Genomic DNA, 25284 nt, shown 5'->3' with positions numbered 1-25284 from the left:
GCTTAAGTTCCTGTTTTCCAGTGAATTGTAGCTGTGCACTCACAAGTGTGGCTGGGGCAGCTTTGAAGATAAAGGAGCAGAATGAACGCAGGCCTTTCTGAATGTTCCTCCAATGGCTCAGCAGTCAGCCCTCCTCTGGGCTGCTCACAGAGGCCACAACGCAGGTGGAAAGAGCCACAGAGCTTGTCATGATGGCTGAGTCAATGTCTGCAGTCTGGTTCTAAAAGCCATATTTTAGGGTTATCTATGGTTTTTGGTTGCCAGTGTTTCTCCTCTTCTCCTTTTCAAGTTTTGAGTTATAGAATACAAAATCAACTTTTAAAATCTAACAGTATCAATACTGCAATTATTACCACCAGCAGCGAGTGGAAGTTTGAGTGAGGGAGAGGATATAATCTTGCTAATGTCAGCTTCCCTGAAGGACACTGGGGGTGGCCAGCGAGGTCCCTCTCTTTCTGGACTGCACCATCACACATCCCTGTGATTTCAGCCTTACCTGGCCTCCTGCATGCCCAGCAAGCCTGCTCCCGTGGGGCCTGCTATCCACCTGTCGGGGACCTGCTTGTTGGGAGGACCCGGTTTCTCCGAGCTTCATCTACATGTGGACTGACCAAGCCTGAGACCTACTGCACCCAGCATGGTGAGGTAGGCCCTACTTCCCAGGACTGGAGGAAAGCGGGATGGAAGGGATATGTGAGCTGCCATTTGTCCACTGAATACTTAGAATGTACTTGGTGTAGGCCAAGCCCCGTGCGCTACGCGGACTGGGGAGTGCAGTAAAAGTATAAGGCCAGATCCTTGCCTCTAAGAAATTTACCTGTTAGTTGGGCGAGAGGAAATGTACTCAGAATTAACTAAATAGCTCATTTCTCTCTTATCTCTCTGAGATGGCATGGAGTCTTTTCTCAGTCCTTGGGCATGGGCAGGATAGTCTTTCAAGTCTTGGGAATAGGCAAATAGGCCAAACACTGGCCATTTAGGTGTATAGAGCCTCATGTGTTATTTGGTGCTGGGCCAAACTGTGTTCTTGCCATGTCAGGAACTGAGCTCTGCCACAGTCAGTGAGATAGATGAGGAAGTGACTTGAGCTTCTCCAGCAGGGTCAGAGGCTCAGGTGTAAGTTGGATCAAATCCAGAAACACAACGCTTTGAGCTATGACTAACATTACCTGTTAGGCATGGCTTTTATAAACAGCTGTTGTATTTTTCTTCTACATTGTCTCTGGGTCTTTTTTTGTAGGAACTTTGGTTTTCTTTTTGTTTGCCCTCAACAGGGTGGAATCTTTCTTTACCAAAGTTGAAATTGCTCAGTGTTTTCTTGTCTACCAGCTGCCTCATTCGGCCATTTTGCTTGAACAAGGGAATGGATAAGGGAGTGATTTGTCCTGAGTTGCTGCAGCCTTTGGGGAAAGAGACCTGGGTTATCTGTGGTTTCCCCTTTCCAGGCTGCCCTTGTCTTCTGGGCTGTAGAAGGTGGTATGTGATACAGCCTCTGGGCCTCACTGCCCTTCTAGTCCCTGTGTTATCTTGGCTATTTTAGTTACACATGGTATAGGGAAATGACTGGAGATACTGAGCAGAGATGGCTGTGGTTTCTGCATCTCACCCACTTGGATGTGGGGAAGCCCATTTGACAGGGTTGGGTAAGATGGCCATTTCTAGCCAGCACTCCCTGTAGGTCTAGATTACTCCATGAGCATCAGGGGACCTGGCAGTATTGAGCTTTTTAGGCAACAGAGTGATTTTGGCTGTTTCCTCCAAATTACAAGCCCATGTCTAAAAATTTCAGGGAGACCTCTGCCAATTTCCTTTCTCAGGCTGACTTGCATTTTAGGAGGGGAGGCAAGGAGAGGTCAGAGGCCCCTATGTTGGGATGTACCCTCAATCCCAGCCCCATCCAGAAAGTCTCTCCTCCTCCAGGCCTGGGGCTTTTGGTTTCACACTGACCTCCCCTCTGCCTCTCTGATGCCCTGGGAAGCCAACTGTCTTCGTTGCTCCTAAGTAGCCCCTTGAAAGCAAAACAGGGTGCTTATAAAACAGAAGTCTAGACTTTTGCAACCCTGGGGATGGATAAATCTCAGCTATTTTTCTGCTGTGAAAGTTGAAAAGCACTGTCTCTTTCTTGTTTTTTTTTCTAAGGGGGAATAAATTTATCTAGCCTTTTGGAAAGAGTAGAGGATGGCAGGGAGTATCATCTTGAGTGTAGTGTAGTTTCAGGTCTGCCACTGACTTGAGGTGTGACCTTGGGCAAGAGATTACCCCTGTCTAAGCCTTGCTGTCCTTTTCTGTATGTGAGTATTAGATGAGATGGTCTTTAGGGTCCCTTCTTTTCCTCAGCATTCCTTGGCAATGAGCCGACTGCTGACAATCAGCATCTCTCCCCCATTTTCCACCTCTCTGTCTTGTTTCATTTCTCTTCCCCTCACTACTACATGGCTACCCTTCTCAAAGGCCATGGGTTCCAGCAATGAAGATAGATACTAAAGGCATAGAGACTCCCTTTTCATTCTCTGGACAGATGTACCCTGAACCCTCTCTGGATGCATTGGTGGCTGCATGATAAGAATCAGAAATTCAGGTTTTAATTCTGTTGAGTTCTAATGTCAGTTTTTAAGTTTGTTTTGTTATTAAATAATACTAATGGCAATTATAATTAGTTAAGCATATCACATGTGTCCTAGGCATCATACTAAGAGTTTTATGTAAATTATCTCAAATAATTCTTACAACACCCCATGAAGTGGCTCTTGTTTTCCCTGTGAGCTATTGGGAGGGTTTGGGTATGTGCTGGGACCTTAGACTTCCGAGAGAAACACATTGTGTATTGAATTTTCTGAGTAGTTAGAGGTAGGGGGTGTACTGGACAGCCATAGCCGGAAATGAGGCTGGCGGAATGCAATGCTGCATTCCTACTGCCTCTCCCTTCACCCTTCCCTATTACCCCTCTCACCCCTGTCTACCAGTTCCCACTCCCACAGATACATCTCCCTGAAGCCAAGGGCTCTGGTTAGTGCCTCTGTTCTATCTTCGTGCAGGGATGACATAGCGAGCCCTGAGCCCCAGGACCAGATCATTCTTCTGTGCCACATCCTACTGATGTGCCATGAATGCAAGGGCAATGGGGTGGGCATTTATGACCTCTGGACATTTCTGCCTTACTCACCCACTCCCTACCCCCAGTTCCAGTCAACTAACACAGGGCGACTCAGCAGAATGGAGTTGCAGGAGCAGTGGAGACTCCTTTTAGTTCCAAAATTGTCTCTCCTAGTGCCCTACCTCCAAGTGTGGCTTTTTTTTTTTTTTTTTTTTTTTTTTAATTGTGGACCAGTCTTAGCCTGTTTTCATGTTACCTCCTCTACCCAATTCTGTCTCAGTTGCTAAATCCCATCGGTCTCAAGGGCTTGCTTCAGTAAATTCCAGGTCCATGTTGCAACCCTGCAATGTACATAGGTCTTGGCCAGCTTTGCCTTATGGCATCTTCTCTGCCTCCCTAACTTCGCCCTTCTGGGCTCATCTGCTTTGATGACCCATTAACTGTCTATGCTTGGGACGAGGCTGTTCTTTACCAAAATGACTTGAAGTTGTAGTTCCATCACCCTGGCCTCTTGTTTTCTTTCTTCCAGCTCCCAGATGGATTCTAGGAAAACTCACTGCACTATTATTCCCTCAATCTCAAGGCATGGATGAAAACGTCTGTGATTCTGTGATGCTTCCCTGCCCTCATTTACTTCTGTGCTATCCCTGGGCCTCATTTGAAAAATGGGCTTCAGTGGTTGTCATGAGCACTGCATAAAAGAATGTGTAAAGTGACCACCAACCTGGTGCCTGGCAGATGCAAACTGTTCTATCCAACCCTTCTCTCCTGCCCCCCTCCTGGTGGCTGCATCCGCATGCAGAGGCTGCCCCATCTGCGAAGCACACTCCTGAGCATTTCTTCCCTGATCAGGACATGCGTTCACGTACCTCACTAAAATCCACCCATCCCTGGGCTGCCCTCCTCTGCGGCTCTCAAGGTGATTGGTGCCAGTCTGACTTAGAGTGAGCTGTTGAAGAATCCACAGGCAGTCATGGTTAGTGAAGTCATCCCAGACTGGGGGTGAAGGCTCCCTCTTTCTGGTTTTGGGTCTGACACTAATAACAGGGATGTGGCCTTGTGAAAGTCAGGGCTCTTCTACAAACCGCCATTTTTCCGTGTGTGAAGTGAAGGAGTTAATCAAACTTTGCCGTTTATTCAGCTCTGGCCACTCAGCTTGCTTCTCAGAGACAGCTGGGCTGTGTGTGACCCCGAGAGTCCACTGTCCTCTCTCAGGGCGTGTGAAGGCAGGGATTGCACCATGCCCTTCAGTCATTTCCGGGATGACACACAGTTCTCAAGAACCAGCGGATTTGCTGGAAAGCTTTCCATCCCTGATTTCTGCTCCCGACAATGTCTCCTCCAGTGTTGTGTCTGCTCTCCTAAATGCTTTATTTATCCCCCATTCCCTCCCTTTCTGGGGAAAAACTTAATTACCCAGCTGCCTTAGTAACAGTCTTACACAGCGCATTCCTCAGGTTAATTAACTGTGTAAGCCAAACAGCTGTCATTTTTATCTCTTGGAAACAAGCTGAGGAACGGTAGACAGTTGGAAGTCCCTCCTCTCTAATATGCACAGATGCTCATGCATGTAAATGCACTCTTATCCCCCTGCCTGCTGACACACACACTCCAACGACCACTGCCTTTCTTCGTTTGACAATTGTCTGTTTTCTTGATTTTCAGGAAGGCTAATGTGTTGGCAGAGGATGTGTTCATATATGTACTGTGATCCCTGTCTTTGACCCACAAGGGATTTTAAGCCTGCCTCTGACCCAAAATATCCTCTTTTTTTTTTTTTTTGGAGACGGAGTCTTGCTGTGCCTCCCAGGCTGGAGTGCAGTGGCATGATCTCGGCTCACTGCAACCCCTGCTTCCGAGGTTCAAGTGATTCTCCTGCCTCAGCTTCCCGAGTAGCTGGGATTACAGGCATGTGCCACCATACCTGGTTAATTTTTCTATTTTTAGTAGAGACGGGGGTTTCACCATGTTGGCCAGGCTGGTCTCAAACTCCTGACCTCAAGTGATCTGCCCGCCTTGGCCTCCCAAAGTGTTAGGATTACAGGTGTGAGCCACTGCCCCCCCGGCCCAAAATATCTGCTTTCTTTGTTTCCTAGAAGCTCTAAGCATCTCTAAAGCTTCCAGAGCTCTACCATTGGGGGTTTACTCTTTTGGATGAAGCATTACTGAGTTCCTTGTTTAAAACACAGACAACCTTGAGAAAAGCACCATATGAATCTCTGACCTAAACCTAAGTTTGCTGAGTATGTTAATCAGAAACCTAGATGTGACTTTTGCAGAGGGACCCATGAGACCCAGAATGAGTCATGTTGTGAGGGGGTAGAAGAAAATGGAAAGGGACATTGTAGGGAAAAATTGCTATCAGAGAGCAGCAAAACTTGGGTTGATGGAATGTGAGATTCTTGGGTCGTAATTGTTATGGGCTAAGGAGTAGGGCTTGTGGGGTTAAAAGCAGAGAGGAGAAATGTGAGATGGGAAGTTCCCAAAGGCAAACCTGGATGGCCTCACAACTTTGCTAGCTTGGCTTCTCGCCCCGTTGCTTCTGGGGTCCAGGCCCGTGGAAGCCTCTGGGAACTGTCTCGCAGACCTACCTTGCTGCTTTTCCTGGACATCCACCCCCTGCCTGTGTGGCCATATGAGGGGCTGTAGTCATTGCCACTGGCAGGACCTGTAGAGGTCCCTGGCATACTAACCAACTTTCTGCACTCAGGTCCAGGGGGCATCCCTCTTTCTGGAGATGTCCATACTGGAGTTGAGGTTGCCTTTCCAACAGGGTGGAGTGAAGCAGAAGAAGGGAGTTTCCTGAAACCAACTCTGAAATTTTCAGTGGTTGCTGAGTGATTGCTATGTTCCTTCAATCAGAACAGCACCAGTATGCTAGGGAGGTAAAAAAAAAAAAAAAAAAAAGAAGAACAGCACAGGTAGTTTTGGAGTCAGACAAGGTGGGACAAGAGTCTGTGCTTCATCCCTTGCTAACTTTATGGGCTTGGACACATTTCTTAACTTATCACTTTCCTAATCTGCAAAATGGGGATACCTACCGTTTGTAAATGTAGTATAGCTACCTCCGAGATTTTGGAAGGATGGACTAAGATAATATATGCACATTGCTCAGGACTGAGGCTGGTGCAGTGTAATTTTTGAGTGTGTAGCATATATCATCTTTATAATCAGCTTCGGAGAGTGATTTCTGAATTTAGTTAGGATGGAAATAACAGCTGTACTGAGTTAAGGCTTTGGTCAAAATTTCACTTCGTGATAAGGAAAAAGACGAAGCTGAAAGTACCTCCCATACAGCTGTCCTCCCACCCAGTGCCTGCAGTAGGTGCTGACTTTTGATCTTCGTTGCCAATATGCATTGACATAGAAATGCTGAGGCTTTTGAACTGCAGTCGGTTCTAATGGAGGCCTGGCTGGCCATAGGCCTTGAGAATACCCTTCTCTCTGTCCATATTGCTGGGAAAAGTGTTTCTCCAGGACAGTATCTGGTGAATGTCTTATTTTTCTCTTGCTTTCTTTGTCTACTTGCTGAGAGTGGCTTTAACTTCTGGGCTGATGTGCTGGAGTAGGGAAGAATTCTAATAGCATGTTAGAACAAGACGAAACTTTATTATTCCATTCAACCCTTCCTTTTCACCAATAAGAAAGTGGAAGTGGAGGAAATGTATTTTCCTGAAGGCAGCTAGTTTTTTTTTTTTTTTTCTTTTGGCCCTGGCTGGTGGCCATAACTCGACCGTAGCTTCTTAGATGAACCCAGACAGCCCTCTGGCTTTGTCATGGGAGGGAGCTGGGCCATACATAATCAGAGCCTGTTTTCCTGTTTTCCCCCAGAATTAGCTCTGTGTTTTGCAAAGGCTCAGAGTTTTTACTTGGGTGTGCCCTCCTTTTCCTCCCATCTCCACCGTGATTCAGGCCCCTGCTGGCTCTTGCCCTCTTGCTCCTTTGCCCTCCCCTGGCTCTCTGGGAGAGTTCATCTTCCAGCCAGACTGCTGAGCTTCTAGAAAGCTCTAGGATAAGGGAGAAGGCCTACCCTTTCCAGCTGGAGAGCAAGCAGGAGCCAAACTGGCTGGAGGCCTGACAGGCTGAATTGATAATAGTACTGTGTCTCTGAGGTAACACAGCCAGAAGAATGCTGGCCAAATGACCCCAGAGAGGGAGGCAGCTGCAGCAGAGAGCTGCCATCGCTGGGAGAGACGGGCACATCACACATGAGAGAGGAAGAGCCTCACACTGAGAATCACGCATGCACACGATGCTTACAAATATGTGCACCCTACATATAAGCATACAAGAATAAATCAGAAAGGGAAACTGAGGCCCAGAGGGAAAGGATAAATTAACAGCTTGTCTTCGTGTGGGCTTCTGCCATAAATTGCTCTATTTCAGGCTTCTGTCCTGCTAGCTCGTTGACAGGCAGAGCTACTTAAAATACCTGTCTCGCCTGTTGGCTTAGCCTGTCTCCAAGGATTGAGATAAATTCCTCCTTTAGCTATGTTACTGTGATAAGCAGCACGTAGTTTGTAAGCCTATGATGCCATCTGATCCTGCCATCAGTGCCTGCACACGTGGAAGGAAGGAGAAGAAGGCATGGGTGCCCCAGAGTATCCCCATGAAGACTGAGGGAGGAGCAGGGCAATAAACCCTGGGCATTTTTAGTTGGTTTTGTTTTATAATACTATCTGCTCTCCTGAATATAAAAATTAATATGTATCCAAGGTATAAAAGTTTAAACAGACTCGGTGCAAGTGGCTCACGCCTGTAATCTCAGCACTTTGGGAGGCCGGGGTGGGTGGATCATTTGAGGTCAGGAGTTTGAGACCAGCCTGGCCAACATGGTGAAATCCCATCTCTACTAAAAATACAAAAATTAGCTGGGCATAGTGGCTCATGCCTGTAATCCTAGCTACTCGGGAGGCTGAGGTGGGAGAATCATTTGAGCCTGGGAGGCAGAGGGTTGCAGTGAGCAGAGATCGTGGCACTGCACCCCAGAGTCTGGGCAAGAGAGTGAGACCCTGTCTCAAACAAACAAACAAACAAACAGACAAAAAGTTTAAACATAATAAAAAATAGCAGAGAAGGAAAAAACAAGTTATCTATGATTCCACTACCCAGAGATATCAGGTTGAACTGTATGCAGTTGCCATTTTTGTAGGTCAAAATGGGTGAATATCAGCAATTTCATGTTTTCACTTAATATATTGGTGTATTTCCTTCCAAATACTTTACATTCCTTTAAATGGAAATATATACATATATATATTCACACACACATATATATTTGAGACTATAATGTATATGTAAGTATATGCCCAGTTTTTTTTTCATAAAACATAATATAATCATTTCTCCATGCAATTAAATTTTTTTCTCTAAACAGTGTTTTTAATAGTTACATAATGTCCTGTCGTTTGGGAGTATCAAGGACATTTCCGCCGTCTCCAGCTACTTGTCCCATGGGCCAGGGAAAGAAAGAGACTTGTTTCTGGCACTCTCTTGACCAGGGAAGGGCTGGACCAGCTCCCAGCAGAGCTGGGGAGAAAGCTCTGGTGACAGGCGGCCGGAAGGCAGCTGGCCCTTGTCTCTCCTCAGGACATGTGCTGAGTGCAGGCAGAGGACAGGAATGGAAAAGTTTGTTCCTGAGAGGCTGGGAAGAGTATAAAGAAGGGCATGCTCCCTGCCAGGGACCAAAATAGGGGTCTGGAGGGGAGTCAGGCTCTAGCAAGGGCCTTCTCTTGCCCAGAAAGGATGATTTTAAGTGCTCAGGTATTTCAGCCAGCGACAGGTCTCCAGTTTCTGTGGTAACTGAGCTGAGTCAGCTGGAGAAGCCCCGTTTCTTCCCAAAGTGCTCTCTCTGCCTTAGCCTTCCCCATGATAAGCTTCAAGGTCAGACCAAGCCCTTCTTGGGGCTCGCTGCATGAGACAGAGACGGCTACCCTTTAGCATACTTCCCCACATCTTTGCCACTCAACTAGTTTCGAGTGGAAGTGAGCGGATGAAAGAAGGGAGAAAGAGAGAAAGGAGAGGAGCAGCCCTTTCTGATGCTGACGGTGGGAATCAGTCAATAGCAAAGCCATGTTGCCTCTTTGTGCCTCAGCATTCTCCTCTGTAAATGGGGCTAATACTACTTCTCACGTAGGGTTATTGTGAGATGTAAGTAGGCTATTGCGTTGAAACTTCCAAGGACTCCTCTGCACATGGTTGTACTCCACTTACTACTGATGCTTTATTACCTACTCACTCTTCCACCCCTCCCTTCAAACTCCCTAATTGCAGGAAGGGAGTGCCTAGTAATAATGCTAATGCAAATCATTGGCCTTTACTGAAAATTTGCTATTCATTTATTCAAGAGGAATTTAGTGAGGGTCTATTATGTGCTGGGTATTTTTCTAAGCACTGGGAATACAGCAGTGAAGGATTGCAAATTCCTGCCCTCATGGAGTATACATTCTAGAAGGGAGAGGCAGACAATATACAAATAAATAAATTGACAGTAAGTATACAATGAATCAAGTGTAGATATGTACTGTGAAAAAAATATAGCAGGGCAAGGGAATGCATAGTGAGTGCTGGGAGGTGGGGCAATGGGTGCTACTTCATTTTATTTCATTATTTTTTTTTGAGCAGAGTCTCGCTCTGTCGCCTAGGCTGGGGTGCAGTGGCAGCATTTTGGCTCACTGCAACCTCTGCCTCCCGGATTCAAGTGATTCTCTTGCCTCAGCCTCCCGAGTAGCTGGGACTATAGGCACCTGCCACCACACCTGGCTAATTTTTGCATTTTTAGTAGAAACAAGATTTCACCACGTTGGCCAGGCTGGTCTCGAACTCCTGACCTTGTGATCTGCCTGCCTTGGCCTCCCAAAGTGCTGGGATTACAGGTGTGAGCCACAGCGCCCCGCCAATGGGTGCTACTTTTTAAAGGGCTTACGTGCCAGCTGTTATTTGAGCCTTAAATACCCAAAGAATGAATGTTTAATAAAGCATTTTTGGACATGCCAAGGGCACCTCCAAGCACTAGGAAGGGTGATAGTTCTCTTCATTTGCAGAGCGGGTGAGAGCTGGAAAGTGGAGTGGTAAGCAGAGGCCCAGGGAACCAAGACACCTGGCTCCTCTCTTTGCTCTCTCCTGTTGCAGGCAGTGCCAGCTTTGGAGAGGGAAGATGGGTGTTGGGCAGGGAGGTTCTATCACTCAAGGCATAGGCCCCACATATCCACTCAGACTCTTTGGGTTGGTCCTTTGTTCTGGTGAGTGGAGGCTTAGAGGAAAGCAGAGGTACAGGGTGTGTGGAGGGACAGTTTTCCCTACCCAGAAGGACCCGCAGGTCCAGGAGGTTCTTGTCCAAGCCTTGCATCTACTTGTTGGCAAATTTGGAGCCCTGTGGATAGTATTGTTTAAGCTACACACAGGGTTTGGGATCATGGTTACTCAGAGAAAACAGATTTTATGTGTGTTTTGTGGGGGAGCTGAGAAAAGGTCACGTTATCTGTGTGTGTGTGTGTGTGCGTGTGCATGTGCACGTGTGTGCGTGTGTGTGTATGTGTATATGTATGCACATAGGCACAAGCTAAAAGAACAAGGGATATGTCAACTCTCTGGCCATGCTGTTTTTCTTGGTGATACTTGCTCTGCCATGAAACCCATGGGTTTCAGTTCTGGCTCCTGTCTCATTCCAAGAGATAAGCATAGGCCAGGTTATTGGGGACCTCCCCAGTGAGGCTGATTGGTCTCCTGTACGTAGGGAATACCAAACCTGAGAAAGATCCTCAAGCCCCAGATGTCAGTGCTGGAGAGCCTTAGAGATCATTTGAATGTCACTAGAATTTTGGCTCCCTGAGGGCAGGACCTTTGTTTAGTTCCCTATTATAACTCCTGAGCCCAGAGTAGAGTCTGGCACATAGTATATGCTAAATAAGCATTTGTTGGGTAAATGAAAAATTCTAGCTCAATCCCCACTTGATTTACAGAGGAGAAAGTTAAGCCTAGGAAATAGAGGTGACAGAGCTAGGACTGTAGATCCACATTTCCTTGTCTTCTTTTGGAGTCCTCTCTCTCTGACTCTCAAAACCCCAGAATTTCCCGGGCTGCCAGGATTAAATGAGGTGAGCTATTACACTTTCCAGCCTGTGCCTAGTATGTAGTAGGTGCTCAATTAGTATGAATTTCTCCCCCGCCCCCCCTTTTTTTTTCCTGCCCTTGGCACTTTCCTCAAGTTTCTCTGCAAGGCAATGTCATGTACTCAAGTATTTTTTCCCACCTTGTACCTCTTCTCCATTCACACATCTATTCACCATTCACTTGCTGTGTGTTAGGAGGGACACAAAGGATTTCAGAGATGACCAATTAAAAGATGATCAATAGCCCTGTTTTAAGAGATTAATCCTTCAAAGTGTATTAATAAAACTAGCGATTCCTAAGGGCAGGATTTCCACAGAGGGGATATGCTGGGATCTCAGGGCGCAAGGGGGAATTCTATTAGGACCCCACCTCTGAGTGTCTACTGTCTTCCTCTCCCACAGTGGCAGATGAAATGCTGCAAGTGTGACTCCAGGCAGCCTCACAACTACTACAGTCACCGAGTAGAGAATGTGGCTTCATCCTCCGGCCCCATGCGCTGGTGGCAGTCACAGAATGGTGAGCATTTGCCATCTACAGGGACTCAAACTGTGCAGCCTCCACAGGATGAGGTGGATGGAAGGTGCCCTGTAACCCTTTGGGTTTCCCAGGCATTTCTTATGGTGATGTGACATGGGTGATTGACAAAAAGAACCTTTCTGCCTCATATTTGAGGTCCGTTGGATGTTATGGTAGAAGAATTTGTTGGAGGTGAAGGAAAGGGTATGAGGAGAGAGGAATGTCTTTATTTCCCTCCACTCAGTCTCAGGGGGTGGGCTTGCAGAATTAAGCTTTGGGAACAAGTCTGTGTGGAACAGACGAGTTGAAGCCCTCCAAAGTATTGAAGACATCAGGTGATGGTGGGAAGGAAACTTAGCCCAAAACAGATAGGATCTTGAATAGATAACATAAGCAGAAACATACCACTTCCCACTCCTCTCCAAGAGGGAGTTTGGAAAATCAAGGTTAGAGAGTTTCTGACTTCCTAGAGCTAGTCTAGTCCAGGGCTTCCTTCAGGGCTGGGGAAGTGGAGTCTCTGGCTGACAGTTTCTACTTTTTGTCCAGATGTGAACCCTGTCTCTCTGCAGCTGGACCTGGACAGGAGATTCCAGCTTCAGGAAGTCATGATGGAGTTCCAGGTGTGCCTCCTGGGGGTGGCAGCAGATAGGAGAGGGGCTCCTGGGCCATGTGGGCATGGAGCCATGGAGGAGCACAGTGTCCTTGTCTCTCTTGGCTGGGGCAACACTCACCATGAGCCTATATCATGGTGACAGCAAAGGACTTGCTCCTGGGTGAACAGTGGCACCTCTAGGCTCCCTGTCTTGGCCATGCAGTGGTTGCATATCCTCTTCCTCTCTCATTCTCCACCCTCAACCCATCTAATTAATTAATGTCTGCCAAGTACCAATTCTACTGGTCCCAGTTGCTTATTGTACATTTGTGTATTCTTGGTATACTTTGTTTTAATAACTTTGCATATTAGATTGAGTTTAACAAGCAGCCAAGAACTTGCCTATCCAACTAACTGATGGATGTTCCTTTGGAACAGCTCTCTTGGTGGGCAATCTACTCATTCAGTGCCATTACTTCTCAAAGTACTTTCAGATTCTGCCTTTAGAACAGCCTTCTAGATACTTCTTTTGGAGGAAACATTTTCATTTAATTGCCATAGGTCAATTTTTTCTTTTCAGAAATGATTTGGTTTTATTCTTTCTACAGAAATAGTCAGATATTCAATGATCAAATTTGGTTAATAAGATTAAATGATTAGGAAGGGAGATACAACTTTCAGGAGTTAAAATGAGCTTGGAATAAAAAGTAATAGGACCTAATTTCTTACATGACTAAAGAAGTTGGCTCTAAGAGCCTCGCCCCATCTAAAGGTCAAAGGTATTTTGAGAAATGCAAGTATCGTTTGAATAAATGCCCAGTCTCTAAAGGTGGCAACTTTGAAGGGCAGCATATTCATTTGGATGGATAGTGTTAAATAGTCTCCTCACTTTATCATCACTCACCTGTTCATTTATTTGTCAATTATTTGTGAGCACTTACTGAACACTGATTACACGGCAGGCTTGGTGTCAGATGTTAGGGATATAAAGATGAATAAAACCAAATCACAATCTTCAAGCAGCTTTCACCATATGTGCGGAAGTCAGTAGTGAGAGAGTGCAATGTGTGCACAATATTGGTAAGAAGAAGTGCTGGGAGCCCAGGACGGGGCTCTCACATGGTCTGTCTTGGGAGGGCTTGTCAGGGAGTACACCCAGGGGAAGATGAACTTTCATAGACCAGTAATGGCCAGGTGAAGGGCAATGTTTATTCCAAGCAAACAGAACCATAAACACAAAGACCAGGAGGCAGGCGGCAAGAAGGTGAGGCATATGATTGGGGATGGGGGCAAGGGAATGCACACAGGGCCTGGAGGGTAAAATGTGCTCGGTGGCAAGAGGTGGGGATGTGGAGGGCTGAAGACTGCTGCGAGATGAGTTTCCAGGTATACACAGAGGGAGGGGAGTAGACTGAAGATTCACCATTCGTTCAACAAATGTGTGCTAAACACCGATGTGCTGGGTGTTGGGGGTCCACCTGTGAACCACAGACAATAGGGGCTACAGCCTGGTATACTGAGTCTCAACCAGGGGCACTATTCTGCCCTCCCCTCTCCCGCAGGGGATAGCTGACAATTTCTGGAGACATTTTTGGTTGTCGTAACTACGGGTATGTAATGACATCTGGTGGGTAGAAGTCAGGGATGCTGTTCACCAGGCTGCAGTACACAGGACAGCTCCTAGGACTAAGATTTCCCCAACTCAGTACTTAAACAGTGAGAATGGTTGAGAAATCCTGGTCTCATGGGAGAAGAATAAAAAGCAAGAAACCAACAAGTAAATAATTGGAAATCGTGGTGACGTTTCTGAAGGAAACAAGATGCTGAAATAGAAAATAATGGGGCAGGGTGGGGTGGGCCAGCCATGAGCAGGAGAACGCACTTCAGTCAAGTATCAAAAGATCTGTACCAGGAAATGACATTTAAGCTGAGAACAAAAGATGAGAGGGAACCTACCAGCAGGAGGAGCATCCCAAGTAGGAAGACTGGACAAAGGCTCTGAGGAGGGACTGAGCTTGGTTTGGGGCTTGAAGAGAGGAGGTGGCCTGAGAGGAGGCAGGGCCCAGGGAGCCTGGGGCCTCTTCACTCATAGTCGGAAGTTCAGCTTTCGTTCCAGAATAGTATTGGAGGATTTTTAGCAGAGGATTGACAAGGCCCATTTTATGTTTTAAGAAGATGGCCAGCCTGGCCAACATGGCAAAACCCTGTCTCTGCTAAAAATATGAAGATTAGCTCGGCATGGTGGGTCACACCTGTAATCTCAGCACTTTGGGAGGCCAAGGCGGGTGGATCACTTGAGGTCAGGAGTTCGAGACCAGCCTGGCCAACATAGCGAAACCCTGTCTCTACTAAAAATACAAAACTTAGCAGGGCATGGAGGTGTACACCTGTAATTCCAGCTACTCAGGAGGCTGAGACAGGAGAATCGCTGGAATCCGGGAGGTAGAGGTTGCAGTGAGCCGAGATTGCACCACTGCACTCCAGCCTGAGTGATGGAGTAAGACTCTGTCTCAAAAAGAAAAAAAAAAAAAAAAGAAGATATGACTGAGTAAGAGTGAACATGGAGAAAGGGGAAATCAGATGAAGCTTACTAGGGAGATCAGGCAGGAGGGAACCCTGAAGCTGGAGAGAGAGGCCTGGGCCTGGTTCAGTATCTGCTTTGGAAGTTGAGTTTATAGACCTGCAGTTCGAGGAAGTTGTTCAAGCTGGGAGCTGTCAGCATAAAGACCACATTTAAAGCCACCCAAAATGGATGAAATCATTTTGTAGGAAGGAGCAGGGACTCAATATGTCATGCTAAGGTGCTCAGATTATATCATGAGATCAATGCAGACTGATTGAAGCTCTCAAAGATCAGATAATCACCCGGAAAGAGCTCTCTGGTGAGTGGGGAACGTGGTTTGGAGGGCCAGGACAGAGGAGGCTGGACATGAGTTCCAGGAGGGGAGAGAGAGAGAAAGAGAAAATGGTGAGCTGTGGGAAGTGTAGGAGAAGGGGAATGTCTAGCCTGGAAGCCTGGTAAGCTGAGCTAGGGATCACTCCTTCGGGAAGGCAGATCCTGGGGAGAAACTTCTGTGGCCTGTGGTATGCCAGGAGATTTGGACCCGGGAGCTCCTGAGCCCACTTGCTCCCGCTGGGCTCCCTTTCTCCCCAGTTCACTGGAGGAGCCTGTCACTCTGCTTGTGTCTCCATGGGGCACAGCCCCAGCGCCTCCTCTCTGCACACTGCCCCTGTCTCCGCAGGGGCCCATGCCCGCCGGCATGCTGATTGAGCGCTCCTCAGACTTCGGTAAGACCTGGCGAGTGTACCAGTACCTGGCTGCTGACTGCACCTCCACCTTCCCTCGTGTCCGCCAGGGCCGGCCTCAGAGCTGGCAGGATGTTCGGTGCCAGTCCCTGCCCCAGAGGCCTAATGCGCGCCTAAATGGGGGGAAGGTAGGTAGAGGGAATCCTGAAAACTAGGCCTGGGGAGAAGTCCCTGATGTCCCACTGTTCACACAGCCACACGGACTCTTGAGAAGGAATGGAAACATCCTTGCCAGCTCCCCTTGCTGACTTTCCTGAATTCCCCCCGGTAATGACCCCTGTGGCCACCCTCAAAACATTTGTTGCTTATCCTCTTTCTGAGGAGGGATATTTCAGAAAGACCTTGGGGCCACCACATTACTCACCCCTGCTCTCTTACTCACCCCTGCCCTCTTCCACAGCCCCCTCCCCCGTGTCTCATTGTCTCATCCCTCTAGTGGGAAGATGAAATTGACCCTACTTTGGTGTGAGGATTTTGGGATGGCTAGTTAGATGCAAGAGCAAATTACACAAATTTCATTTCACCTTGGTAGGGTTTAACACAAAAATAAACATTTTCAGTTTATTCCATCCATCTAACCCAGTCTTAGCCCTTGGAGGGAATTCTGGTATAACCCAGAGCCCGAATTCTCCTGAGCTTAAACCTTGAGCTAGAAATAAGAACCTGCCTGAAGAAACACTCAGAATGTTTCTCCTTAAGTCCTCCCGACATGATCAAATTCTTTCATAACTGCTTTTCCCCATCCCCTGGCAGAGGAGGCTGTAGTTTCTCTTCTCCTTTCCCTGGCTGAGACACAAGTGAGCCCTCAGAGCTGCTCTCATGTGGACCAACGCTCAGAGTGGGGCCCTCTTTGTGGGCCATGCATCTCTTCCTTGGGGTTTAGCAGTTCCTCTTTGGTTATACCCTTACCCAAATCTATGTTAACCACATTCTTCACACAGCAGATCAGAATGCAGGACTGTTTCCTAACTTGTGGAGGGCTGATGTGAAAACTCTTCCTGGGATATGTAGATGATGAATGGTTTTTTTTTTTTTAAATAAATCAAAAGCACAGTTGAAATTGGGATTGTCCAGAGTGCTGTGGTCACCCACATTCATGCATCCTTGGATTTTAGATTTCTCACTCATCCTGAGTCATGAGAAAATTAGTATCTCCTAAACCTTCATATGTAGATGATACATCTTACCATACTTTTTGACCCAGGGAACTCAGGAAATTCTTAGGATACGTATATTTTCAACTGGGTGGGGGGGAGGGTTACACACACACACACACATTTATGGCCCAGTGATCATCTTGCTCCCCCAGAGCAGCTGACAACCTCATAGCCCTGGTCTGTCTCAGGTTCCAGGTAACAAGGACTTCAAATGTGAGGCATATAATGGAAAGGAAGGTTTCTTCTGAGCTCGAGGCACACAGTTTGTCTTTTCTTAAGTGCTTCTCTTTCCCTTCCCTCTGTAGGTCCAACTTAACCTTATGGATTTAGCATCTGGGATTCCAGCAACTCAAAGTAAAAAAATTCAAGGTCAGTGTGGCCCCTCCTCTTGTCCATGGAACTATGAGTGGGAAAGGAAACAGAGTTGGAACCCAGGTCATGGAAATTTCCTGGTTTTTCATGTTTTTGTCAACGTGGTTGGGGATTTATACTTGCCCTGCTTGCCCAATAGGGACATTGTCTGTGGGATGCTATGGGATGGTTGAGGTCTGGAGAGGATGGCCCATGGTATCACATATGAAGGAGACTCTATGTGCCTCTAACTTCCTTTCTTTCTTTTCCATTCTCCAACCCCTCCCTCCTTGCTGTTTGGTCCTCTCAGAGCTGGGGGAGATCACAAACTTGAGAGTCAACTTCACCAGGCTGGCCCCTGTGCCCCAAAGGGGCTACCACCCTCCCAGCGCCTACTATGCCGTGTCTCAGCTCCGTCTGCAGGGGAGCTGCTTCTGTCATGGCCATGCTGATCGCTGTGCCCCCAAGCCTGGGGCCTCTGCTGGCCCCTCCACCGCCGTGCAGGTGACAGCCTAGGGTGGGAAGGGGAGTGGAAGGGGGCAGGACCAGGGCAGACTACGGACATTCTTGGGGCTCCTGTAAAGCAGGAAGGGCACTAAATCTAAAACTTGGGTACTTAATACTTCAGCAGCAACAACAAAAAATCTAAGTGGTTTTTGTTCCAAAAATCAGAATAGTTTAGATAGAATCCCTATGATATTCTAATTTTATGATTGGTTTTTAAAGCTCCCAGGTGACTCGAATGTACTGCCAGGTCTGACAGCCACTGGTTTAGGGATTTTAAAGTCTCATCTAGTGGTGAGATATGGGAGCAGGGTGAGAGACCAATAGTTTAATACTGATGCTAAGTCTACCCTAGACCAGGCAGATTGACTTCAGCAGGGATGGGAGTTGAGAAGTTCCAGTTTAACAAGCCCTCCCCTCCCAGGGAATTTTGCTGTGAAACCAAACTTGAGAACCACAGGTACAGAAGAGAGAACCTTGAGCAAAGAAGCGGAGGGACCCAACATGGGAGTGTGACAGCTGTCCTAGTGATAGGTGGATAGGAGGAAATCATGTAAGATGGCCTGGGAGGGAAATAGAGGTGGCACAAGCCTCAGCTGGCATTCTTCTTTCCACTTCTGGGCCACCTTCTGCCCCAGGCTGCAGAGGTGTGCAGAGGGAGCCCAGTTCAGGGAGTGTGTCATCTGTCAGGGCCCATGAGACATACTCCTAGAACCCAAGGCTGAGTGACACAGAGGGAATACAATATGCTATGAGATGACAGGGAGGGAGGGAGCCACCCAGCCCTGGTGGTCCTCAAATCTGGCTGTGCAGTGGAATCACTACTTTTAAAAGGTGCCACTGCCTGGGCCTCATCCTTGAGATTCAGACTGAACTGGGTCTGGACCTTGGCATTTTAAAAAATGCTCCCCAGGTGACACTGAGGTGCAGCCAGGGTTGAGATCTATGGAATTAGAGGGACCAGGGAGCCCTTATGAGAGCGGTGCCATTCTAGCTGAAGCCTAGCTGGCAGGATTTTGCGAATGAATACAGAAAGAAGAGAATTCTAGGTAGAAGCAAAACCATTGCTAAAGGCCAAAAGGTGGAGAAAGTAGGGCTTGCAGAGGGAGCAGCTAGAAGTTCAGCTTGCTGTGCTGTCAGCAGGGCATGGGAGCTGAGAATGCAACTAACATGGTACAGGTCCTTGAGTGCCAGGCTGAAGGTGTTGGGCTTAATTTGGAAGGCAATTAGCACACAATAGCTGTTCTACTTTTATACCTTAATGAGTCTAGTGACAGTTCATCACAACAGTTCCATTAGCCAAACAACTGTAGTCATAGATTGTTGGAATATAAATCTCCAGAGGGCCCCAGCAGCTTCTGGATCCCACAGTTTGCCAAGGGTTTCTGAGCACCTTCCAAGCGCTGCCTCTGACTAGGTGTCACGGGGGTGTCCAAGTGCAAGGAGTGAGCTTGCAAAAACCTCACTAGGGGAGCAGTGCGGGCACAAGCATGTGCACACACACACGTGTGCTCATATGTGCGGAACAATGGCAGACAGTTTCAGAGGAGCTAGGTGAAGTCTGCGGCATTCAGAGGAAGCGTCCTGGAAGGGTTGGTGTCTGAGCCAGACCTGAGTGGTACACAGAGGGCAGGTCCATCCCTGGGGCCCTTCTTTGTTGATTACTCCTGATGGCTGATGGTCCCTCTCCCAGGTCCACGATGTCTGCGTCTGCCAGCACAACACTGCCGGCCCAAATTGTGAACGCTGTGCGCCCTTCTACAACAACCGGCCCTGGAGACCTGCAGAGGGCCAGGACACCCATGAATGCCAAAGTAGGAGCTTTGGATTACCCCTTCCCTGTAGGGTCTGGGTCAAGTGCTGGCCCCTCTAGGCCTCAGTGACCTCACCTGGGACACAGGGGGATCCAGTCTTTCTTACGTAAATGTAAACTGAATTGCACTGTTACAATTCAAGCTCTCCTGGCTCTGTGAGGATGGAGAGAGTATTTGGGTGACATCCTCCCACCATCCCCTGCCTCTCCTCAGCCAGGCCTGGAGGGACCATGACTTGGCTGATGCTTCTGATTCCATGTGACTTTCATGGTATCCCCAGAGCCTGCTTCTTCTGGCCTCTCCAGTTGCTTTACCCTGTTTAGGACATATCTGGTTTTCTGTTGTCATTTTTCCTAATTCAAATGGCTCCCTAGAATCAGGGACTTTGTTTACATAAATGAGGAAAGCAGAGATTCTCATTCCGGAGACAGGCAGTAACCCAAGAGGAGACCAATGTTGGCAGTGGGAGGGTTGGGGATAGAGCATTCAAAGGGCTCTTGCTTTGGCCCAACGTGGCCACTGTTCTTGGGTTTATCCCAACAGTAGGAATCAGGAGAATCAGTTCTTATTCTCCTCTGCTTTCTTATTGGTCATGTAACCTTAAATAAATTACACAAACCTCCCTTGGCCTCAGTTTCCCCACTTCCTTGCCTTGATCATCTTGCAGAGTTGTTACAGATGCCAATGAGCTTTTGTGGAGCACGCTCTGTAGACAGCAAAGGCGTGGGTCAGATGTCAGCCCTGGGACTCTCTTTTTCCAGGGTGCAACTGCAATGGGCACTCAGAGACATGTCACTTTGACCCCGCTGTGTTTGCCGCCAGCCAGGGGGCATATGGAGGTGTGTGTGACAATTGCCGGGACCACACCGAAGGCAAGAACTGTGAGCGGTGTCAGCTGCACTATTTCCGGAACCGGCGCCCGGGAGCTTCCATTCAGGAGACCTGCATCCGTGAGTAAAGGCTCTGGAGACCCAGAATGTCATTTGTCTGTTACTCCCCATCTGCTCTGGGTGCACTAGAGCACATGTTTCTGGGTACACCAAGGCCCTCATGGAGCATGAAAACTTGACTGCGAGTCAGGATTTGTGGGAGATTATTTTAATTTAGCTGAGTATTACTGGGCAAGTCACTTAACCTCTCTGGACCATCAAGCAGGCAATCAATCAATAGATGGGCTTTATTTGGGGCATAGGAAAGAAAAAAGTAAACATAAGATACAGTTTCTGCCATCAGGGAACACACACACTGTTTGGTGATGTAAACTATACACTCGTGAAGAAGAAGGATGAAAGCACCTTTTCCATATGTATATTATCGCCTTTACCATGTTGTAATGAGGTTTGTGATTTAATTTCCTATTTCTCCCAACATTGAGAACTCCTCCATGGCAAGGATTATTTCTCACATCCTCTGGCCCTAGCACACTGACTGGAAAATCACTGATGCTCAGGGAACGTTTGTGAATGTAATGGGAGACAACAGGCAGAGGCAGCTTAACATGTCCACAAGAGCCAGCGACTTCATATAGGAGAGGGCCGCCTGGACTGAAGCAATCTGATTCGCGCAGGTTTAGTCAGAAAAGACTTTCTGGATGAAGGGGTCTTACATTTTGAAAGGTCTGAAAGAAGTCAGGGAATGCGGGTTGGGGAAAGCCGAGTCACTTTCTGTTGATGTTTGTTCCTGGGAAGAGTGAGACAGAACTGAGTTTGGTCCCTGGTTCTTGCATGAACTTGAATCAGCTATTTGACATATCTGAGCCTCAGTTTCCTCCTCTGTACAATGAGAATAATAATCTCCAGGATTACCATGAAGATTCCATGAGGCAACATCTGAGAGTGCCCAGTTCAGTGGTTGGCAAGAGTAGTTGCTCAGTAAGTAATGACAACAAAATGCCTTCTATAGTACTTAGCGTATGCCAATATGCTCCCCTTGCTTTATGTTTACCCATTTCTTTCTCTCTCTCTCTCTCTTTTTTTTTTTTGGAGATGGAGTTTCGCTCTTGTTGCCCAGGCTGGAGTGCAATGGCACAATCTCAGCTCACTGCAACCTCCACCTCCCAGATTCAAGTGATTCTTCTGCCTCAGCCTCCTGGTAGCTGGGATTACAGGCATGCACCCCTATGCCTGGCTAATTTTGTATTTTTAGTAGAGACAGGGTTTCACCATATTGGTCAGGTTGGTCTTGAACTCCTGACCTCAGGTGATCCACCCTCCTCGGCCTCCCAAAGTGCTGGGATTACAGGCATGAGCCACCGCGCCTGGCCATTCACTCATTTATTTCTCATAAGAAGCCTATGAAGGCTGTATCATTATTTTTATTTTACAGATGAGGAAATTGAGGTACGGAGGGATTAAGTAACTTGACTAAGACTATGAAATTGAAAGCCAGTGGTGGAACAAGATTTGAACTAGGCAGCCTGGCTCCTGGAATCTGCTCTGAACTCTACTTTTCTTTGTTCCTACTGCGGTGACTGCTGTTGTCTCTCAGCCTGCGAGTGTGATCCGGATGGGGCAGTGCCAGGGGCTCCCTGTGACCCAGTGACCGGGCAGTGTGTGTGCAAGGAGCATGTGCAGGGAGAGCGCTGTGACCTATGCAAGCCGGGCTTCACTGGACTCACCTACACCAACCCGCAGGGCTGCCACCGTGAGTAGGGGGCGCGGCCCAGCACGACATGGGGCAGGCTGCATGGGGCCACCAGACCCATGGCTTGCCCTGCTCACTGTGCTCTCTTCAGAGGAAATCCCACTGCAGGGTAGACAGAGTGGGTGTGCCCAGGCCTTTGCCAGGAGTCCAGACTTCTTGGCCTCTTACCCAGCACCAGCTGCTGTGCTACTGGCTTCCAGCAGGTGGCAGCAGAGGTCCGAGTTGGAAGGTGGGACTGAGTCAGCCAGATGGAGGGTGGGCAGGCAGGCGGCTGAGCTGCCAGGTGGCTGGAACTGGTGGGACAGTGCAGGGGTACTGTGAGTCAGCCATGTCATCTGCAGGGAACGGCCTTGCCTAGTTCTTTTCCCAGGTGGGGCCCCTCCCTGGATGTATGTCCTCTGGGGGTGAATTTTTCATGGAGCGTCTGCCTGAGCTCAGCAGCTCTCCTCCTGCAGGCTGTGACTGCAACATCCTGGGGTCCCGGAGGGACATGCCGTGTGACGAGGAGAGTGGGCGCTGCCTGTGTCTGCCCAACGTGGTGGGCCCCAAGTGTGACCAGTGCGCTCCCTACCACTGGAAGCTGGCCAGTGGCCAGGGCTGTGAACCGTGTGCCTGCGACCCACACAAATCCCTCAGCCCCCAGTGCAACCAGGTACGAAGAGAGGGTGGCCTGGGGGCCCCTCAGTGGGAGAGGGGTCCTGAGCACCAGCCTTTCTGCTGCCCCTCCATGCTGCCTTTCTGGGCCTCTCCCCTGTCAGACCGGGCATCTTCTGTCCCCATTCTCCTTTGGGGAAGTCACCAGATGTCCCTCCCTCTGTGGCTCTTGGCCATCAGTGATGCCATGTGCAGCACACCTTCTGAAGGGCCCACGCTGGGCCTTGACTTCAAGGCTCATCTCTGAGTGGGAGCCCTTGCTTTGTGGGCACAGCAGCTCTGGAGGTGGCCATGAGCCCTGGATTCTACCTGTGGACCAGGAATCTAGGACACGGTCCCTGACACCAGGGTAAGGCAGAGGCTATGAGGCAGAGTCCACTGACGCTGCTCTCTCCACACAGTTCACAGGGCAGTGCCCCTGTCGGGAAGGCTTTGGTGGCCTGACGTGCAGCGCTGCAGCCATCCGCCAGTGTCCAGACCGGACCTATGGAGACGCAGCTACAGGATGCCGAGGTGCGTGCTAAGGCCTGGCGGATGCTGAGGCTATGGGGGCCAAGCATGCGGTTGGGCATGTGGTGGGGGCGTGTAGGTCTGCAACAGGGCAGAACGTCCCGTATTGATGCATGTGGTGTGGGCCTGGGCAGCTCTGTGAGTGCACACACTCTGGCCCATTGGTGTAGCCTCCAAGCCCCTGAGGCAGGCCTATGTCCTGCTGTCCCTGAGTCCCCGTGACATGCCAGTTGCTTTGCTCCCCACTTCCCTGAGAGAGAGCATTTCCCAGAAGCCATCTCCAAGGCAGCAGCAAGGATGGTAGGCTGTTTCTTCATTCTTCATAGATGGAGGAAGTGAGTCCTGAGGGGCAAAGGGTGTCATTTCCCAGGGAGTCAGTTTGATGTCACCATAGGAGCACAGGCCTTGGAGTGTGCAGACAAGATTCTGGTCCCAGCTCTGCCCCTGCCTCACTGAGTGACTTTGAGGGAGCTGCTTCCCCTCTTTAGACTCGGTTTCTTCCTTTGAGAAAGAGGCGTGCTGTACTTAACCTCTCTGTCCCTCAGAGAGGAACATCTAGAAAAAGTGAGGAAACCAGAGTGCTAATCCTGAGAGTGGTGTGAAGATCAAATGAGTTAATGTGTGTGTGTGACTTTAAATGGTGCCTGGCACATGGTAGGTGCTAAGTAAGCATTTGCTTTCACTGCAGCTGTTACCATGGTTTTTATTCTGGCTGTGACTTCTGTTATTCTAAGTCATGTAGAAAAAGCCTCAGGTCGGACCTGCTCTTCAGGGCTCTCCCTGATAGCTGCTTCTGTCTCCCTGACCCCCGTCTCTGACTGTCATTTTTCTTGGCCCTAGCCTGTGACTGTGATTTCCGGGGAACAGAGGGCCCAGGCTGCGACAAGGCATCGGGCCGCTGCCTCTGCCGCCCTGGCTTGACTGGGCCCCGCTGTGACCAGTGCCAGCGAGGCTACTGCAACCGCTACCCAGTGTGTGTGGCCTGCCACCCTTGCTTCCAGACCTATGATGCAGACCTCCGGGAGCAGGCCCTGCGCCTTGGTAGCCTCCGCAATGCCACCGCCAGCCTGTGGTCAGGGCCAGGGCTGGAGGACCGTGGCCTGGCCTCCCGGATCCTAGATGCAAAGAGTAAGATTGAGCAGATCCGAGCAGTTCTCAGCAGCGCCGCAGTCACAGAGCAGGAGGTGGCTCAGGTGGCCAGTGCCATCCTCTCCCTCAGGTAATTCCCTTTGCCTGCCAAGCATTTGGAAGAATTATGCTCCGGGGTTCCTGTACGGGGCACACTGGTCCTTCCTTACATTTGTACAGTGCATTACAGTTTAAAGGCATTTTCACAGTGCTCTCTCTTTCAACCATTACAACAGTCCTGTGAGGTTGGTGTGGTTTTGCAGATGAGAAAACAGGCACAGATAGGTGATGTGACAGAGCCACATGGCCCCCGAAGGGCAGAGCTGGGACTCAGAACACAGCCCAGGAGCCCAAGCCCAGCATTCTTTCAAGTGCCCTGTGCTGCCTGTGGGAGGGAGTCAGCTCTGGATTAGTCACCCTGGCGGAGGGCATCCGAGAGGCAGGGGCTCTAAAAATAACTCGCGTGTGGCTTTGGAATGGAAGTGGTCCCGCCCACACCCCCATCCCACCAGCAGAGGTGCCTTCTTAGTGAGATTCAGTTCTGGAAGCTTCTATAATTAGTTGGCATTCCCTGAGCACTGGCTTTCTGACGGTGCACAGAGCCATCCAGATGTGTGAGTGGCGGGGAGGGAAAAGGCAGCCTAAGAAGAATGAAAATGGAGGCTTCGTGACTCACAATGTGCTAGAGCCACTGTCTGGGGGCTCCAGCAGAGGAACTCAAGCAAATATTGAACCTTCCTTCCTTCCTTCCTCCCTCCCTCCCTTCCTTCCTTCCTTCCTTCCTTCCTTTCCTTTTTTCCTTCCTTCCTTCCTTTTTTCTTCCTTCCTTCCTTTTTTCCTTCCTTCCTTTTTTCCTTCCTTCTTTCCCTCCCTCCCTTCCCTCCCTCCCCTCCCCTCCCCTCC

At 48.9% G+C, this 25284-nt stretch overlaps 1 protein-coding gene across 1 annotated transcript in view; it reads left to right on the top strand.

Annotated features, from left to right (window-relative positions):
* Positions 1-25284, top strand: part of LAMB3 (laminin subunit beta 3) — a 160809-nt gene that overhangs the window by 123418 nt on the left and 12107 nt on the right. Inside the window, exons 5-16 of the mRNA XM_023198322.3 lie at positions 491-645; positions 11608-11722; positions 12269-12342; positions 15557-15748; positions 17083-17146; positions 17439-17632; positions 19326-19446; positions 20208-20396; positions 21934-22089; positions 22545-22741; positions 23145-23256; positions 24094-24472. Of these exons, the coding sequence (XP_023054090.2) occupies positions 491-645; positions 11608-11722; positions 12269-12342; positions 15557-15748; positions 17083-17146; positions 17439-17632; positions 19326-19446; positions 20208-20396; positions 21934-22089; positions 22545-22741; positions 23145-23256; positions 24094-24472 (1948 nt within the window). The remainder of the gene's footprint in view (positions 1-490; positions 646-11607; positions 11723-12268; positions 12343-15556; positions 15749-17082; positions 17147-17438; positions 17633-19325; positions 19447-20207; positions 20397-21933; positions 22090-22544; positions 22742-23144; positions 23257-24093; positions 24473-25284) is intronic.

Source organism: Piliocolobus tephrosceles, chromosome 1, assembly GCF_002776525.5.
Source record: "Piliocolobus tephrosceles isolate RC106 chromosome 1, ASM277652v3, whole genome shotgun sequence".
NCBI lineage: Eukaryota > Metazoa > Chordata > Mammalia > Primates > Cercopithecidae > Piliocolobus > Piliocolobus tephrosceles.
This window is presented reverse-complemented; position numbering and strand designations above follow the sequence as displayed.